At 34.9% G+C, this 20,549-nt stretch overlaps 2 protein-coding genes and 1 long non-coding RNA gene across 3 annotated transcripts; all 3 read right to left on the reverse strand.

Annotated features, from left to right (window-relative positions):
• Positions 1-3,307: 3,307 nt before the first annotated feature.
• On the reverse strand, positions 3,308-4,773 carry LOC120072625 (polygalacturonase inhibitor-like). Its single transcript, XM_039025043.2, has one exon. The coding sequence runs from the start codon at positions 4,619-4,621 to the stop codon at positions 3,608-3,610; it is 1,014 nt and encodes a 337-aa protein (XP_038880971.1). The 5' UTR covers positions 4,622-4,773; the 3' UTR covers positions 3,308-3,607.
• A 6,019-nt stretch (positions 4,774-10,792) lies between these two features.
• LOC120074350 (uncharacterized) lies at positions 10,793-13,379 on the reverse strand. The gene is made up of 3 exons (XR_005480962.1): positions 12,078-13,379; positions 11,659-11,832; positions 10,793-11,248 (listed from the first exon to the last, which is right to left on the reverse strand). It is a non-coding gene; the product is annotated as an uncharacterized LOC120074350 (long non-coding RNA).
• Positions 13,380-18,091: 4,712 nt separating this feature from the next.
• On the reverse strand, positions 18,092-19,501 carry LOC120072820 (polygalacturonase inhibitor-like). The gene has a single exon (XM_039025331.2). The coding sequence runs from the start codon at positions 19,373-19,375 to the stop codon at positions 18,392-18,394; it is 984 nt and encodes a 327-aa protein (XP_038881259.1). The 5' UTR covers positions 19,376-19,501; the 3' UTR covers positions 18,092-18,391.
• Between the last annotated feature and the right edge of the window lie 1,048 nt (positions 19,502-20,549).

Below are 20,549 nucleotides of genomic sequence, written 5' to 3' on the forward strand. Positions count from 1 at the left end.
GAACCCTAACTTCATAGAAACTTTCGTTCTTAAAGTGATGGAAGACTCTCGATCTTTTGTTGTGTATAGAATTTGTTCCAACACTTGGCTTACTCCCATGGATGGGCACTTTAAATAGGCTTCAAAGTGGAAGATGGTTGCCAAAATACATCCTCCAAACTGCTCTAGAGGATTCAACATGGACTAACAACATAGGACCTCAAAATCAGTAAAGTTGTTATCAACCACCAAAATTTTGTTGAAATAGTCTAGAATTCGGTATTTTGTTGGGAGCTTATGTTAATGACTTTACATTTAAGGTAAAAAGTATACAAATATGACATTCATCACTACTCACTTAATAAAATTGAGTATATAGAATTCGGTTTTTTGTACTAACAAAAAAAAATTAATCGTGTTAGAAATATACTAAATACATAAAATCAAAGATAAGTTGAAAATTTACTTTTAAATGCTTGTACTATGTGAATGAATGTGTATTTTAAAAAACAAAGATCTGTTCTATAAAACACAAGATAGTTCATATTCTTCTATAATGATTTCTAAATACTCTCGCAATCAATTTAAGACCTAATCTATGACTCGTTGATATTTTGTTTTGTCAACATTGTACTTACTCACCCTTCATATTTTGATTATTTCATCCCCATTTTAAATGGAGAAGCTAGTGAAATGGTTGTTTTAAAACATTTCCATGGTTAAAAGTTGAATGAAATTTTTTGATATGCTAAGGTTATAATTGAATGATATTATGAAGTTTAGGAATATAACTAAAATCTTATCATAAAAGCACATGGATCACATCATTTTTCCCTTTTCGTTTGAATGGAAATAATATCTTCAAACAAATTTAAGTTCAAGATTATATCTATATATTTACTTCTCTTTCTTCACGGGTATCTTATCACATAAGGAATATTGACAGAATGTACGGCTACTGCACAAGAGAAATGTAATCAATGATGCTTGTTTAAAAGTGTCATCTTTTGCTTTAATAATAGCAACATTGGGGAAACTTGATGGTACAACTAAAAAATAATAATAATAATAATAATAATAAATATTTAGATCCGGTTGGATGACTATTTGGTTTTTATTTTTTATTTTTTGAAAATTAAGTTTATAGACACTACTTACATCCCACCTTCGAATTTCTTTATTTGTTATTTACTTTTTATCAATAGTTTAAAAGATCAAGCCAAATTTTGAAGACTAAAAGCAATAGCTTTTAAAAACTTGGTTTTTTTTTTTAGAATTTGGCTCCGAATTCAACTATTATATTTTAGAAAATGCAAATCATGGTAAGAAATTTTTGGAAAATGGGCTTAATTTTCAAGAACCAAAAACAAAAGACAAAATGGTTACAAAACAGTGTCTTGGTCTCTCAAAATCAATTTTTACCAAAATTTATTAAATAATATAATAATATCTTTCATGCAAGGAAATACATTATGTAATTATATTTCCAAAATTTATAGTGAAAAATTAATTGTTGTGAGTGAATTTAGACCTAACGAAATAAGTAAAAAATTAGAAAAAAAAAATAAAGATAAAACATGATAAAATAAAATACGATAACATAAGATAACGTAAGATTTGTTGTGTTTCTGATTAGAAAAATCTCATATCCTAATTCTAGTAAATTTATTATAAATTCTACATCAAATTTCCTATAAATACATCATTATAGCTCTATATGAGGTATCTAAAAATTTCTAACTTATTTATTATTTAGTTTTGTTACTGACTTAGGTATGAGAGCCATTTTTTTCTTCTACATGTCATCCCTTCCTTTAAGTTGCAAATTTACGATTGTTTTCACATGAACGTCAGATGCTTTTTCTCTTGGCCAAAATTTGACATTAATACAATAAAAATAACTTTTGAAAAAAATATCAATAATCTAATATACACATTAAATTTAAGATTTATTGAAAGTACATAAATTAGAATTAGACATTTAAAAGTAGAGCGACTAAAATTGAACAAACATTACGATATAAAGACGAAAATACTATTTAACCAAAAGAGAGGGAAAAAAAAGAGAAATGTAAAAGTATTTGGCCCCTATAATTTTATCCTTACGTGTATGTTTTTCTTCTTTCCTTTGTCCTTCTACGTTTTCGGAAGGTGAAAAAAAATTGGTTAAAATATCATTTTGGTTCCTGTACTTTGAAATTTATTCCATTTTAGTATCTATTCTTTCAAATACCAATTATAGTCATTATACTTTTAGTAAATCTTAAATTTAGTCTCTTGAGGTTAATTTTAAATGAAATTGATTAAATAATTATAATCATTTTCATGCAAAGAAACACAATATATGAATATCTTTTCAATTTTTTTTTTGTTAAAATACTAATAAAAAATAAGAAGTAATTAAAAAATCCTCAATAAACTATTAATAGGGACTAAATTTAAGATTTGTTGAAGGTATAGAGACTAAAAATGGACATTTGAAAATATAGAGACAAAATTAGACAAACCCTAAAATATAGGGACCAAAATAGAGATTTGAACCACATAACTTGTAGTTATTAAGACACTTATATGTCAATTAAGTTATGGTTGATTTGACAGTAGGTAACAAATTAGTTGCGAGTGTTAACAAAAAAGAATTAGCGGTCGTAATATGTGACGATTTAGTTGGTTTAATTTTGTAACAATAATTTAGCCTCTAAGTATTAGTAAGCATTAATTTTAACCTTTATAGTAGCAATCTTAGAAAATCTTCTTGTGCACATCATTGAAAATTGTTATGAGACAATAAATGCAATGACAAATTTCATTCCCATTAGAGGACTCACACATGAGGTTTTTATTTGATTTTTCACAATGGAGCTAAATTATTACAAATTTCAAATTATAAGAGCTAAATTATTACATATATCAAATAACGTAAACACTCAATTATTAGAATTTTTATTAACGATTCAGATTATTTTTATACCACCACCATTAAGTACGAAAATAACTATATTTGAAAATTTTCATGTTTCTCAAAATATTATGAAAGTTTTAACCAGGTATTTTGATGATATTATGGAAGTTTTAACTTTGTATTTAGTTTAAATTATAATATTTCTTCGAACCATATGATTAGCCCTAAATTCATCATTTAATTCCCTACATATATCTCGGAGCACACAAACTCTATATGAGGAGAAATTATTTGAGAGGATACACCACAAAAATGTGGCTAGCACTTTTGAACTATATAGGATGTATAAGAGAACGGTGAAATACATCGAATTTATATCCTATAGTTATTATGATAACATGTAAGTTTTTCCTTATTTATATAATGTTTCAAGCATAAATTCATTAGTTTCCATTATAATCAGATAAATACAACAAATACAGATGTTAAGACTGACATATCACTTTAATAATTTGGACACTTATACTTGGATATCTCTCGGTAATGGAGATCAAAGATTCAAATCTTCACCTTACGCTAAAAAAACACCAAAACCAGAGTTTTTCGACTCTAAATTGTGCAAATCCCAACTTGAATAAAGTCTCACAACATAATTAAAAAGCAACACAAAGAAAAGAAAATCACTAATAATAATAGAGAATATGTTATGGAGTCTCTTCAACTTCATCATTTGCAGCTACCAAGCGGCTTACCACACAAGCACTTATTATGAAAATAGGAGTAGGCATCAAAGCTCTGCAACTTCCCCCCGACTGGAATCCGACCGCAAAGCGCGTTATAACTCACATTCAACATCTGCAACTCCAACTTCACAACTCCCATCGGAATTTCCCCAAAGATCTTATTATGATTAAGATCCAACCATGTTAAGGTTGGAGGAAACACAACCTTTGACATGTCGAATTCTAACAAGTTCCTCGACAAGTTGATAATTTCTGTCGTCTTCTTTGCTCCGAATAGCACCGATGCGTCGCCCTCGAGCTTGTTCCTTGACAAATCAATGTAATTGAAATCCACTCCCCCCATGGAAGCTGGAATTTTCCCTGAGAGTTGGTTGTGGGATAGGTAGAGGTAAGGGATTTTTCCCTTGAAGTTTCCAAAGGAATCGGGGATCGGTCCGGTTAATTTGTTTCGGTCCAAATGGAGAGTGCCGAGGTGGCGGAGGTTAGCAAGGGAGCTGGGGATGGAGCCGGTGAGGCGGTTGAAAGAGAGGTCGAGATAATCGAGATCGGAGAGGGAGTCGAGGAAGCTCGGGATTGAGCCGGAGAGACCGTTCCAACTTAGGTCAAGGTATTTGAGTTTGTGGAGTTTAGCAATGGTAGGTGGGATGGGGCCAACGAGATTTGGAAGCTTGTGAAACATGAGGTTTTCAAGGAATGGGAGGTCGCCGACGCTGGGTGGGATTTGGCCCTTGAGTTTGTCATCGGCGAAGATGGTGAGGGCGATGATCCGGTGGGATTTTTTATCACATTCAACACAATACCATGTGCAACAATCTTCTTCAGGTTTCCATGAGGTTAGAATGTAGGGATTGTTGAAGGCTTTTTTTATGTTGAGGAGGACTTTTTTGTCATCTGGATTGCAGAGTTCTGCAAATGAACAGGTGAAGAAGAACAAGAAGAGGAGTAAGAGGAGAAGGTTGTGAGAATGCATTATTGTTGTTTGAGGGTTTGAGATCATATGGATACTTGAACAAATGGAGTGTTTGATATGGCTGTTAATAATGGAACTTCCTTTGCTTAAGTTTTTTTTTTTTTTTTTTTTGAAAGATATCGTAAATAAAGTGTGGGGTGGGGGAATCGAACCTCAAACGATTGATAGTATGAACATTATGTCAATTGAGCTACACTTGTAAGTAATTGCAAGTAATTTATGAGTTTTATCGTACGTTTGGGTAATTTTAAAGAATTTTAAACCATCTTCCTTTATGAACATAAAGCTGCGACCCCTTTAGAAATGGTGAACAAAAAACATGCCTTTTCTGTTGCATTCAGTTTCACACACACAATAATTACTTGGAATGGGAATGCTTGGGACCAGTGTAGAAATGTATATCACATGTGGAAGAAACAGCTTGGTTTTTGGCACTATTGGATTGTTTGAATAGTTAATTCATGAATTCAAGTGGTAACAAAGGGGAATTTTGAGAGTTGTTTGTGCAATTGAATTTAGAAGCATGAAAGTAAAAGCATAATGTAAAAGTGATGTCTTGAAAGGATAAAAATCTAGCTTAGGGTATTCGACATTCATTCATTCAATTAGTTGTTCATTGAAACTCTAAAGACCATTACATGCTCAATTCTACTCTTGGCTCGTTAATCCTGATAACATATCAAAAATAGCACCCTAATGAACTAGTCAATTTCTTAATTAGTCTTAATGTTTAAACCCATTATTCAAACATCGTATTAAGCCTAGGTAATCTCGTCAAGTTTTGTTAGTAAATGGAAAGACTTATATTACTAACTAATGATTCTTGAATAATTAGTCATGCAATGTAGTGAATGGATTATCATAAATAATCTACAAATTACTCACAAGCATGTTATAATTTGTGCCCTAATTGAGAGTAACACATAGACATATTATTTTCCTAGCAAAGTAAAGAAGGGATCATGGGTGATCAAACCACAATAAATTCAAGAATGGATAGTAAAACACATCAAGAATTTGATAATCACAGTAAAAGTATTAAGTTCAAGTTCTCACAATCAAATTGAATGAAATTCAACTTAACCCAAGGCTAGAAACACTTACCACAGCCATATAGTGCCAAGATGAAGTTCAAATGCAGATAAGTGAAAAACTAAAATAGTTTATGGATATACAAAGAAATCTGGGTTAGAGGCGTCAAAATCGAGTAGAGATGACCTAAATCAGGAACAAAATATCCTTTTATGAGATTGGCCAAGTGTCACACGTTACGATTGTCACACCACCTCTCGAGTTTACGTCTTTAACCCAAAAGGAGACGTGAGGACGACAGATATCACTCTTTCATGACATCTATTGCCAAACTCTACTAGCTCATTTTAAACAAATAAACTTAAAGCGAAATTTTAAGAAAACAACTAGAAGCGTAACTCATTTTGGAGACAAGTTTATATACAATTAATAAATTTTACAATATTAGTCCCATCCCAACTACAAACTTAATCTAGCAATATTCTAACTCGTGGCAGACTTCGACTTCTCGTAGCAACCTGGACTCTTCTACTACCTGCAAGGAAGATATTAGAGAAAAACGTGAGCCTTTAAGTCTAGTGAGTGGTAACAACTTAACAAGTCTCTTTTAACTTATAAACATATAAGCAAATCACAACACGAAGTTACTATGCAAACTTCCATCTTGAATGAATCTATTCTCAACCCTACCTACACACACGGTAGATAATTAAAATGATTACTCATTATAACTACTTATTTCCCTATGTGCGCATAGATCTCCCTCTTATGGGCTCAGAATCTAGGCTCATCGGCCCTCTGACCATCCCATGCAAGGTTCCTTCCACAGGCTCAGGAACTAGACCTCATGGCCCCTGACCATCCCGTGAGATTCTGTCTCGGGCTCAAGAGCTAGGTCCGTTGAACCCCTGACCATCCCGGCCACGTGATCTCTTCATGGTTCTAACACATAAAATCCACGAGCGAGCCTAAATTAAGCTATGAAAAATAGCACTTTCATGGTGCTATCAAGCATTCTCAACTTAATTCTGATCATCCCGAGCAAGGAAGATACATACAATCATGCATAAAAAATATGCTAGATCAACCACAAGGGTCATTACTTTAGTTTCAACAGTCTCCTAGGAGATGATTTACAATAAAAAATGAAATTTGATCACAATCAATCAATGAAGTGCATTTTTATAATGGTTCTAAACCTATTCATGTATGGCTCTCAATCTGTTTTCCACTATTAATTAAGCCTACACAACCCATAATGGTTTTATGTGGCTCTCAATCTATTTCCCCTTCCTCTAACTCGAACACCAACCATCAAACATCAAAGCACACAAAATAGTAATATATCAACAGAGGTACATGAAATAAAATTCTAAGGGCCTTGAACTTTCTTTCTTTTTACCTAAGGGCATTAGCTTTCTCACATTCGCTGTAGGGAATCGTACACATGCTTTTCTTGCAGGTGTCCTACCTGATCACCAGCAGGTAGCTCTTTCTATCCTTAATCATACATATATATTGTAAGCGTATTTTTTTATTGTCTCTTTTTTACTATGAAGCACAAATACTTCATGTGAAGCAAAGAATCCGTATCAGACACGTATAAGATACCGATACTTCCAGATACTTCTTAGATACGTATCTGACGAGCAATTTAATGTATCTATTTTTACGCTTACTTTTTTTTTTAAGAAAAAAGATAAACAACTCATCTAATCTTTTTCAATCTAAAACTAGGCAACCTATTTTTTAAGCAAGAGAAAATGTATCTTCAATGTATCAGTATTCTCGTTTTTTAGATATATATATTAAAATAATATATAAAAAATGGCTTATCCCTCAATGTATCTGTATCTTAGTTTTTTTAGAAATTGACTAATCGCCATATCCAATCGTATTCGTATCGTATAGTCGTATCCATGTCTGTGCTTCATAACTTTTTGATATTCTTGACATTTTGAGAGAATTTTCTCTAGTCAGCTGATTTTTTTAGCAAACATATAATCACTTTTTCTCCCTCAATATTACATTACAACCTAATATGCAAGACATTCTCAAATCGTTGGTGTCACACCCCGCCCCGAGCCTGCACTCCTGAGCCCGAGGTGAGGCATGATAATAACTGATGCTACTTTAGTTAACCTACTAGTTTCTTTTACTATAACTGCAGTAGAAAGTATTACATGCTTATATTTGAAACTAGTTTACAAATTCAAGTTACATTTACATGAAAACCCTATCCCAACAACCAATCTCATTTAGTACTATTTCTAAACTTGTGGCAGACCTTAACCAATACCGCAACCTGGACACTTCAGCTACCTGCAAGATAAACACAGAGACAAATCATGAGCTTTACAAAGCTCAGTGAGTGGTAAAACAAATACAAATCTTCCACAAACATTATCACGAGGTTCTCAGGCGAACCCCCACCATATCATGAAGCATTCACAACCCACCTACACACATGGTAGATAGTTAACATATCATAACTAAAATATCAACCTATGTGTACATAGTTCTCCCTATTATGGGCTTAGAAGCTAGGCCCATCGGTCCTCTGACCATCCATTTCAAGGTTTCTCTGTCCCACAGGCTTAGGCACTAGACTCCTCGGTCCCCTGACTATCCTGTAAGGATTTATTCTGGGCTCAGGTTTTAGGTCCTTAGACCCCCTGACTATCCCAACGTCATACATATCTCATAGAATAACCTACAATATATTAATTCACAATATGCTTAAGAGGACAAAGGAAGAAACCACTCACAGTGATTTGTTGAGAACTTTCTTCGCACTTCACCCGGTTTCCCTTGTTCCATCGTTGGACCCTATTTCAGGTTTAACTTTAAGCTTAGATTACTAACTCTTCCGAGCCTTATCTCAAGATATTCTCTTCTTAAAACATGTGTGAAAATATCTCAACTATAATACCTTAACGTTTCGCCTTAAAATTCCTTGGCGAAAGTTCCAAGTCGTAAGTTTATTCCTCCTGGCTCGACTGTCTCCTCACTGGTGAGCACCTCTTGGTTTTTCTTGATTTTGACAGCATTAAAGTTAGAATTGCATTTAGACAACCTTCATACTAAAACTACACTTAATTTAGAAACTTTTGGTTTAAAAATCACCTGATTTGCAAGAGTAGTTTGGAAAAACTTCTTGTTTGAATTTAGCCTATGCGTCTGTCCATACAACCCTGCTCCCTTTGCGCCATTGCTTGCACCTCCGACCAAGCACTGCTTTCCCTTCTCTGAGTATCTCTTATCTTTCCCTTACTTTTTGGTTTTTGACTATTTACCTGATGTGTGGGTTGAAGTGAAGCATTCTCTCCCTTTTATAGGCATTCAATACTTCTTCTTTGCCCGACACCTCCTCTCTTGGCCACATCCAAGTGTTTTCCTTAGCATCTGCCAACTTCCAGCCTTTTCCACCTCTTGTTTGAGGTGTCTTCACCTCACACCATCAATGCAACCCTTGCATCAATGCAACCTTAACTATCTTTCTCCTCCATAGCCAACGCTTGAGGCTTAACTTTGCATGTCTACTCGTGCACCCACCTCATTTCCTTAAGGGCTAAGACTCCTTCCTAGCAAGCCACATGTCTGGATGACGTCCTTCATATGCATTCATCCTCCATATGCGCTCATCCTTCATATGCATTCATCCCTCATATGCGTCCATCCAACTCAATATGCGTTCAACTAGGATGATGACCAACACCCCTTTCAACGCATACTGCTAGCCTCAGATATCAACGCATAGCCTATCACCAACGCATAGCATATTACCAACGCATAGTATATCACCAATGCATAGTATATCACCAACGTATAGTATATCATCAACGCATGGTATATCACCAACGCATAGTATATCACCAACACATAGCATCCCTTGGGTCAACTTGGTTCTCAACTCAACACCGTCGCATCTCCTATAACCACTGCAACCCAACTCATTTACCTTGTTACCGCAAGCCTTAACAACGCAAGGACAAATCACTATGTGTCCACCCTAGCTCATTCCATTGCATGGCTTATGCCTTAGCAAGGCCGCCGCATCCACCGTATCCATTGTGCATGCCATCGCATACTACCAACGCATTCCCTCGGCCGCATATGCGCACACCATCAGCCGCATACCTTCGGTTGCATACCGTAGGCCTCTCCATCGCATGCCCTCGGTCCCGCATTCTCGCATAGCAAGGCCACCGCAGATCATCAACGCATAGCACCACGTGCATGTCATCAACGCATAGCTCCATTGCATAACATCAATGCATAGCATGGTTGCATGACATCAATGCATAGCACGCGCATGTCATCAACACATACCTTCGGCCGCAAACCATCGGCCGCATACTCTCGCGTCCAATGCGATCATTGCGTCTACCTCCATTGTCGCATGTCTCTATCGCCGCATGCCATCCACTAGCGCATGCCTCACACCGCATCATCGCATGCCCTCGCATCACTGCATGCCCTTTGCACCGCATGCCCTCGCACCACCGCAACCTACCAACACATCTCCTTCAGCTGCATGCCTTCGGCCGCATGGACACATACTATCGTGTCCAATGCATCCAACGCAGCCGTCGCACCCCATGCGTTAATCTAACCTCCAAAAGTAGTGGCTGCCGCATGCGTTATTCTTGGCCCTACTTCAAGCTCTCTCCATGCCCAAGTAACCTCTCAAAACTTTATGGCCAACACATAGCACCACATCAATGCACAGTCCAACACTTAATTATTTCCACCGCATGGTTATACTTAGCCAAATCTTCCCTAGTTATGGCTTATTTCTAAAGTATTTAAATTCTTTTTATCACTTAGAAGTCTTCCTACTCTTGTCTTAGGATTTAACTCTTTCTTAGTTAATTCCCTTTTATTTTCTGCTATGAAAGGGAAAATGGGCTCCGGGTTTCATAGTTGGGGCCTTTCAATGTGATAATAAAATATCTAAGCCATATAATACCTTTGTAAGCATACAAGACCTAATTTCGCTAGACCAAAGACCTAAAGATGCATGATAGATAAGAAAACAAATTTAAAACGGGCTAAAAATCATGATTATGCTCTTCAAACATCATCCCAAACAAACCTAATCACAGAGAGAATGCGTCATAGACTCCTCTTCATAACGAACCAACAAAAGAGCAAGCAAGCAATTCAAGCACATAAACATTGTTCGAGCACAGAGCTCAAGGACCCCAAGCTATACATGAACATGAAGCAAGCGATACCCAAACCATCCCCAACATTCAGAGCGTACATTGTCTCTAATGTATCAAATCAAAACCAATAAGTGGGGGACAAATTAAAGGGGAATAAAGAAACTCTTCTGAATTTGGAGGACGCTGAAAGAAGAGTTGAGCTTGCTTTGGAAGTCAACCTCAAATGATGCTCTACAAACAAAAATTTCTAGATAAGCTAAAAAGAAAAAATAAGAAGCTAACCTAAAAACTGAAAATAAAGGAAAGCGATGAAATTTTGATGTCTGTCTGCCTTCAGGAAGCGCAATTTTTTAAGGTTAGTTACTCGATCGCATTCTGCCTGATCATACTGGATTGGAGTTGATCAACTCCTCCATTCCATCCATTTCAATAAGACTTGCTCACCATTATCCTGAGGAAAAAGTAATTCATAGAAGCAAACAAATTAATGGAAGCATTTTCATCCAAGTAAAAGAATTTTTTAACTACCACATCAAACTCCACAAATAGGGACCCTTATCCCACATCAATCTTAGGCAAAACAATTCCTAGGAAAGGTTGACCTAATATAATAGAATTCCAAGGGGTTTAGCATTTTGATCATAATTCAGGATGTAAAAATTAGTGCGAAAGACTAAGCCATTAACATTCACAAATACATCATGCACAACTTTCAATGGCTTAGTTAAACTACGACCGGCCAATTGAATCACCACATTAGTGCTACAAATATCTAGCAGTCTAAGCTCATAAAACAGAGATGCAGGCATGATACTTAAGCTGCTTTTAAGTCAACCAAGGCATGTTGTATCTTCTTCTTACCTACTTTACAAGGTAGGCAAAACATGATTGTCGTGGTTGACTGGGAGATTACTAGGGATTTTCCTTCTTCTTGACCCAACTTCGAGCTCAACTCAAAGGAGCTAACAGTCACCGTTCCAAGGGTCTCAATGGGTTTACCCTTTTCTTCATTCCCTTTAGGATCGATGAGTTTACCTAAAAGAGGAACAACAAGAATGTAAGCATTCGAATCAGACTCATTTAAAGGGTCGGTAATAACCGGCTCAAGGTTCCTGGGTGCTTAGGGTCTATGCCCATTCTCATCAAAACCAAACAATTAATTAAATTCTTTCTCAAAAATAAAATTCATAGATTTAGAGGGGTAGGGAGATCAAAGGGACTTACTATGATTACGACACTTACATTCCTTATATGAGGTTCCGATTAAGCTAGGAGCTTACCACTTTGAATATCAAGCTTGTTCACAGTGGTGGCCAACTGAGTGATCTGGTTGGCTAACTGTTACATACCCGTCCTTCTTTCCTTATGGAACAAAATCATTTTCCTTCAGAAGTTTCTTCATTTCTTGTTGTAAGGTCATCACATCCTTCTAGAATGTTAGTATAGTGTCTGCCAAAGACTTCACCACATCCTCCAATGGTGAGCTAGGGCTGCTACATGCTCTCGCCTGGTGGTTTCCATGACTCCCCAAATGAAAGCTGAGATGGTATCACCATCCAGGGTTGTAGGTGCGACTGTTCAAATCACGCTTTTACCTTTGTCAAGCATAATGGACTTTCTCCACAGGGATCTAGGTCTTCAATTCAGCTTAGGCCATCTGTTTCATGAGAATAGTAAGATCAGATAATTGAGAATGTAATTTTTTTACCTCAAGTGAGTCAAATGGGGTGAGTTCATTTTCTTGTATGTTGAACTGTTATGAGTTCTCTGCCATCTTTGGGATCCATATGGGGTTTATCAACAAGGGTACCGACAGTTGCTGCATCTATTGAGCTCCGATCATTGAAGGGTAGTCCAGAAAAGAAGTACTTAATAAGTAGCGGATCTAATATCTGATAATAAGGGAAGCATGCACATAGCTGCTTAAATCTCTCCCAGTAGTCATATAATCTCCCCAATGTCTTAAGTTATGCCTTAAATTTCCTTTCTAATTTCGTTTGACTTCGAAGAAGGAAAGTATTTCTCCAAGAACAACTTCTAAAGCTCGTGCCATGTAGTGATTGATCTAGATGGTTAGTAATATAGCCAATTCTTGGCATCCTCCCTCAGAGAAAATGGGAATGCCCTAAGGTTTAGCTGCTCCTCTATAACTCCGTCTGGTTATAGACAACATAAAAGTCTTTCAAGTGTTTGTGAGGATCTTCCTCTATACGTCCATTGAACTAAAACAACATATTCATCATGCTCGATTTTAGCTTAAAAGGCACAATGGTAGGAGGGTAGACTATGCACATCCACTGCTGTGTCATGTCGAGCTTAGCCAATTCGTGCAGAGTCCTTTCTCTTACTTCACCAATCTTTGCTTCAACCTGCAAGTCTTCTATATCATCCTCTTTTCGGTTAGATCCTTTTGATGAAATTGTTCAATCCCAAGCTCATCATCTCTTTATCTTATTCTCGTTTCTTGTTTGATTCGATATTCCTCCCTGTTAATATCTAAAAAACATTGAAGTCCAGGACCTTTTGAAGAACAGGTCATACACGATAAAAAGCACACGCACATAAAATCGAATTAAACTATTGGCTAGCAATTGCTAAGATTCTCCAACAATGGTGCCGATTTGATTTTATAATCAAGAATTTGTCATCGCCCACAAACCTTATCTGATCAAATAAATTTATATCTCTAATCTATGCTATTTACACTACAATGCAGTATAAATGGCAAGACCAGGTCGTCTTCACAGTGAATCTTGAAATGCTTTAGATAATCAATGAATTCGAGTGGTAACATGGGGTATTTTGAGAGTTGTTTAGGCAATTGAATTTAAAAGTATGAAAGTAAAAACGTAATGTAAAAGTTTTTGGGGTCGATACCCTAAATCTCATGGTCTTGTAGTTTATAATTTTATTTTTACAAAGAATTTATTTATCTAATAAAATAAGAGGTATTTTATTCGGTATTTAGTTGCATTAACCCAAAAACCAAGAAACTAAGATCTATGGTTATCCATTATAACTTAATTATGTATGTGGAGACATACAGGTGGATCATATATAAGTGATAACCTGAACAGTCTATAGTATATGGATAAGATTGGGTACCTTATTCTGGTGACACTGCGAATACCGTCTGTTTTGTAATTGTTACAATTGTTGTATAGTGCTACAAAGCATCTGATCCTGATAATTTATGTGGAGACATATGAGTGGGGATATTCTACATAAAGTGTTTTTTTAAGATTGACAACGAATTGAATAGTCTCTTTATATAATACCATTGCTAGAAGAGACTTACATTTCATCAGGATGGTAGGTGACTTGACCTGAATTCTGAGTGAGTTGTGAACTCCTCCCTATAAAGATGGTCATTTGATCTGCATGGATGAGAGTGACTGATTTCACTGACTCAGTAAGCCTATCATTTTGGGGATTCGTTTTATTGGGGAGCTGAGAACGTAACTACATAAGAACGAACTCACTTCTTGCCTAGTGTTAGGGTGAGTAGAGAAATTGCTGCCATAAGGGCTGATTTTGGGGTTTGAACAATGTGGTGCCACACCCTTTCCTGACCTGAGAAGGGTTTGGTTATAGTTAGACTATAACTAATTGTTCATTATAAGGATTGCTGGTACTTAGGAAATTAAATGTAACTATAGGGGAAAAACGATAATTTTGGCCCAACTGTACTTATGAACAATTTGTGAAGAGTCGACATACTGTTCATTGGTTATATCCAATGGACATAGAAATATATATGTAATTTGAAGAGTGCAACTATCGGCTTTTAATGGAGCGACTGGCAGCTAATGGAAGTTGATTAATTTAATTAAAGAGTTTAACTAATTAATCAAGTACCATTGGAGCTTCAATCTATAGGTCCATAACGTTCCCTCGTTAACTCAATTGAAATTAATGAGAATCAAATTAATTTTGGATTAATTTGAATGATTCAAATTATTTGAAAGGAATTAATCATATAAAATATAATAAATATAATGTATGTGATACATTATAATATAAAATTTATATATCAAATATAATTAACATAATGCATATGATACATTATATTATAAAGATTCATTTGAGAGAAAATAAGCATTTGAACATGATTCAAATATTAATTATATGGATGAGATTCATATATAAAACTATAGGTTAAAACTAATATAAATATGATATGTATATATTAAATTAGTTATTATTATTATTATTATTATTATATATAATTAAAAATAAATTTTAATTAATACGGTTATCAGGGAGAGAGTTATTTGATAACTGCCCCCTTCTCTCTCTCATTTAATGTGGGTGATAGGAGGTAAAGAGATTTGTTTTCTTTGTCTTCTTATTCTCTAATTTTTAATCAATCTCTCAAGAAAAAAACTCTTTGTGTAATTTCTCTCTCAACAAAAACTTTCCCTTTCCCTACCAAAATTAATCTTACTAAAGCCCACACCTCTCAGCAATTCTCATCCTCGAGGAACGAGGATTCCTCGTGGTGGTGTCATGTTGTTGAGTTACACTATGTGTTCGTGTGTTCGGCAGAAGAGATCATTTTTGTTGAAGATCTTGCAGTAGATTGGAGAGGAAGCAATAAGACTTTAATCTTGAAGGGTAAGTCTTTTAATTCCTTCGTTCTCTGAATTAATGGTGTTTTTTAAAATAAAAAAAATTGTGACATGATATTTTCGCTGCATGTATTCACATACTCCTTCAATAGTGATATCTCGATTTGATAAAAATCTAGCTTATGATATTCAAAATTCATTCATTCGATTGGTTGTTCACTGAAACTCTAAAGATCATTGCATGCTCAATTCTACTTTTGGCTCGTTAATTCTAATAACAGATAAAAAATAACACCCTAATGAACTAATCAGTTTCTTAATTAGTCTTAATGTTTAAACCTAGCATTCAAACATCACAATAAACCTACGTAATCTAGCCAAGTTTTGTTAGCAAATGGAAAGGCCTATATTACTAACGAATGGTCTTGAATAATTAGTCATGCAATGTAGTAAATGGAACATCATAAATAATCTAAAAAATTACTCACAAGTATGCTCTAATTTGCAATAATTGAGAGTAACACATAGACATATTATCTCCCTAGCAAAGTAAATTCAAACATGGATAGTAAAACACATTAAGAATTATGAGAATCACAATACCATAATTAAGTTCAAGTTCTCACAACCAAATTAAATAAAATTCAACCTAACCCTAAGCTAGAAACACTTACCTCAGCCACACATAATGTAACGACCCGAGTTCAGGAGGGGTACATGAATGAATCGATATCACATCCAAATGAGAGGAATCTTGAGGACATGAAAGTATGGCTAAGAAAGGCTTAAAAGAATTGAAAGTTACTACCTATACCAACAAGATGCACCTTCCTTTTCGGTGGCTCAATCATTAAAACTCCAAAGTTAAGTGTGCTTAGCTTGGAGCAATCCTATGTTGGGTGACCTCCCGGGGATTTTCCTATGATGCATGTGAGTGAGGAAAAAGCATGCTGAAAGGACCCATGTTTGTTTATGGGGACAACTTTCGGAGGAAGAGAAGTTGACATAGCTAGATCGCAGGGGACGTAGGAGAATGCTGGGGTCATTAGGGGTCGAATCCGGATTCCGAATCCTAGTCCCAAGGGTGTTACACATAATATGCCACTATGCTCCAAGGTATCATTGCAATTGTTGGCCTAAGTTGTCGTAACATCAGCCTCGAGCGTCGTAGTGCTCGTTTTCATCAAAATTCGGAGCGTTTCAACCCTTCTAGGGTTGTGATGCTCCATGAAATGTGAGCTCCATTGACTCATTTTTGTCCCGTTTCGGCTTCAGAGGTTCGTTCTACCTCTTCGTTGCTCAATGCCTACAAAATAGCATAATAGATATATAAAATCCACTAACAAGCTTGAATTAAGCTAAGGAAAATAACACTTTTATGGTTCTATCAAAGAGAGAAATGAGGATGACGATGGAATGGGAAGAAGCTCTTTTTAATTTAGGAAGTGTATTATTTTGATCTATATACTTTAAAGTTTGTTTAGTTTTAGTCTCTGTACTTTCAATTCTTCCGTTTTTTAATTTATGTACTTACAATAAATCTTAAATTTAATCCTCCACGACCCGTTTATTGTTCTTTTATAAAAAAACTTTTTTTTTTGTTATATATTGACATTTTTGATATAAATCGTGATAGCATATTCACATATTATATTTTATCGCATGAAAATTGTTATATTATTTAATTAATTTTGGTAAAAATTAATTCTGAAAGAATAAATTTAAGATTTGTTGAAAGTATAAAATGGGACAATTGGATGTACACGGACTAAAATTAAATAAGCTTATGAGAATCAAACCGGTATTTTAACCTCCTTCTCTTTATTATTATTATTATACATAATATTTAAACTTCAAATTTTATTGTTTAGTAACTTAGATAATTTCATATATTTAAACTATATGGTTGAACATTCAGACTATTGTTTGTATGAGGTTTTTAGATAAACGTGTTCCGTGGAATTGAAGTTGTACTAATGTTCATTTATGAAAATGTGGTTTGATCTCTAGTAATTGATATTTTGATACTTTCTATTTCATCGTATGCTTGATTTGAAGAAGTGAAGTGTGTGAATGTTCTTGAAATTGAAATCTTGAAAGAAAGTTTGTTTGTATTTTCAAGTGTGATTCGATCTTCGGGAACTTAGGGAGTCTTTTGATTGTTTGGATAATTTTCTCTAGTTCTCCGGAACCTTACATTTTTTATCCTTTCAAGTGAAGGAGAACTTTTCTATTTATAGATTTCTCATATAGACTTTTGTGGATTTGGGCTTAGTTGGTCTATGGACTTGGCCCCCTTGCCCTGATTGGATTTTGGGCTTGGTTAACCTTTTTTTCCAAATTAAGCCTAATTTTTAACTTGATTAATTGAATTTGAACCCAAATATTGGACAAATAAGTTCATTCAATCAAACGATCATGACAAAAACATGCAACATCATCAGGGTCTATTAGCTCTTGTCTTCAATTTCAACTTTGAAACACATGTTGACATTTAATTAGTCTTGAAATCGATAGCCTATAATTTCATCATTAATTTGAGAAATCACGTATGGATTTGGGATTGGTCAAAATTTCTCATTCAACAACTATATCTTTAGATAAATAGATAATTTGATAGGTAATGTTATTTCGTTTGCACTAGTTTTGATGAATATTCCTTTAATAGAGATCCTTCATGCAAAATTAATCATTTGAATGAGAATTTTAGATGAAAGATTAAATTTTAATTTAAAATTTAAAAATAATTTATTTAATTTTAATTGACTTCTCTTCTAAAAATACATAACTAAACAAGGATAGATTGTCACTAGGCTTACATTCCCACCCTAATCCAAGAAAAGTTTAACTAAAAATCTCTGAGTTCAAGTATGGGTGATTAATGCTTTGCCCTTGTCCTGACTTGTGAACATCTGGGAGTTTGGCCCAGTTGAACAAATTCACAACATAATTAACAAGTAACACAAAGAAAAGAAAAAGACCACTAACAGTAATAGAGAAGCTATGAAGTGATTTCAACATCATCATTTGCAGCTATCAAGCGGCTTACCACACAAGCACTTATTATGAAAATAGGAGGAAGCACCAAAATTCTGCAACCACTCCCCGCCGACCGGAATCCGACCACAAAGCGCATTATAACTCACATTCAGGAAGAACAGTTGCAACTTCACAATCTCGACCGGTATTTCCCCAAAGATCTTATTATGGTTAAGATCCAGATAATTCAAGGTTTGTGGGAACACAACCTTCGACATGTTGAACTCTAACAAGTTCCTCGACAAGTTGATAGTTTCTGTCTTCTTCTTCTCTCCGAATATCACCGATCCATCGCCCTCGAGCTTGTTCCACGACAAATCAATAAAATTGAAGTTCACTCTCCCCAAGGAAGCTGGAATTTTCCCAGAGAGTTGGTTGTGGGAGAGGTAGAGTTGAGGGATATTTCCGTTGAAATTTCCAAAGGAATCGGGGACGAGTCCGGTCAATTTGTTTCGGTTCAAATGAAGAATGTTGAGGCGGTGGAGGTTGGCGAGGGAGCTAGGAATGGAGCCGGTGAGGCGATTGGACGAGAGGTCGAGATATTCGAGATTGGAGAGGGAGCCGAGAAAGGTTGGGATTGAACCAGAGAGAGCGTTGGAACTTAGGTCAAGTTGTACGAGGTTATGGAGTTTGGCAATGGTAGGTGGGATGGGGCCAATGAGTTTTGGAAGCTTGTAGAATCTGAGGGTTGTAAGGAATGGGAGGTGGCCGACGAAGGTTGGGATTTGGGCGGAGAGATCGTCATCGAGGGAGATATCGAGGGAGTTGATCCGGTGGGACTTTGCATCACATCCAACATAAAACCATGTGCAACAATCTTTTCCAGGTTTCCATGAGGTGAGAATGTGGGGATTGTTCAAGGCTTTTTTGATGTTGAGGAGGGCCTTTTTGTCATTTGGATTGCAAAGTTCTGCAAATGAAATGGTAAAGAAGAAGAAGAAGAAGAAAAGGATGTTGTGAGAATGCATTGTTGTTGTTGAGGGTTTGAGATCATAACTGAGACACCTTTCTGTTACTCAAAATTTATGACTTCTCAGATTTGGCAAATTACTTAATATTACATGATGATAAAACTGAGACACCTTTCTAAATAGTGGACAAAATGCATCCTTTTTAAATAATAATTTGGAATGGTAATGCTTGGGATGGGACCCATATAGAAATGTAGAACAAACTTGTTTTTGCCACTATGAATTCATCGGATTCTTTGAAATCGGTTAAATTAAACCACTATGAAATTTGAGATCCGTATTTATTTCGTCTTTTGTTTTTCTTTTTTTCCATCATTGTGTTTATTTTCTCACGTTTTCTTAATCAATGTTTTTATAATTTCTATATAAATATTTAAAAAAATGGAAAGTTTTTTTTTTTATTATTTTTTTTCAATTTTTTCATTTTTTGGTTTTGATTTTAAAAACACTCCTAAAATCATTTCAATAAAATATATAGATTAATGGGTGGAAGTGATGTTTAATTTTAACCTATAGTTTTTATATGAATTACATTCATATAATTAATATTTGAGCCACATTCGAATATTTATTTCTAATATTTATTTCTTATAATTGTATCATATATAATTAGTTCTTTTTAATTAATTTGATCAATTCAAATTAATCTAAAATTAATTTTGATTCTCATTAATTGACCTTATTTGAGTTAACAAAAGAACCTTATGGACCTATAGATTGAAGCGTCAATGATATTTGATTAATTAATTAAACTCTTTAATTAAATTAATCAAGCTTCATTCACTATCTGTCACTCCACTAAAGATCGACCTCTACACTTTTTGAACCACTTTAGAATAGTTGTGTGCATAATTCGTTTACATGACTAATTTTTAGAAAACGATGATAGGGATTGCATTGAATGTCTAACTTGAACTAGAATTAAAATTGAACCACTTTTGTTTACAATTATCTTTTATTCTTTAATTTTCAAATATGTTTCTTGCTTTATCAAAACCCTATTTTTATTGCTTTCATAGTTGAACTTAACTTAAGAAAAGATTATACAATCTTCCCCATGGATCGACCCCGTGCTTGCCGCTTATGCGACTTGTTAGTATAAGATGTAGGTTTCAGTGATTTATAATTTTTTTTGTTTTGGTGAGAGTCAAACTAAGGACATCGATTCGAG

The sequence above is a fragment of the Benincasa hispida genome, chromosome 3 (genome assembly GCF_027475165.1).
Source record: "Benincasa hispida cultivar pf3 chromosome 3, pf3_genome.v1.1, whole genome shotgun sequence".
Lineage (NCBI taxonomy): Eukaryota > Viridiplantae > Streptophyta > Magnoliopsida > Cucurbitales > Cucurbitaceae > Benincasa > Benincasa hispida.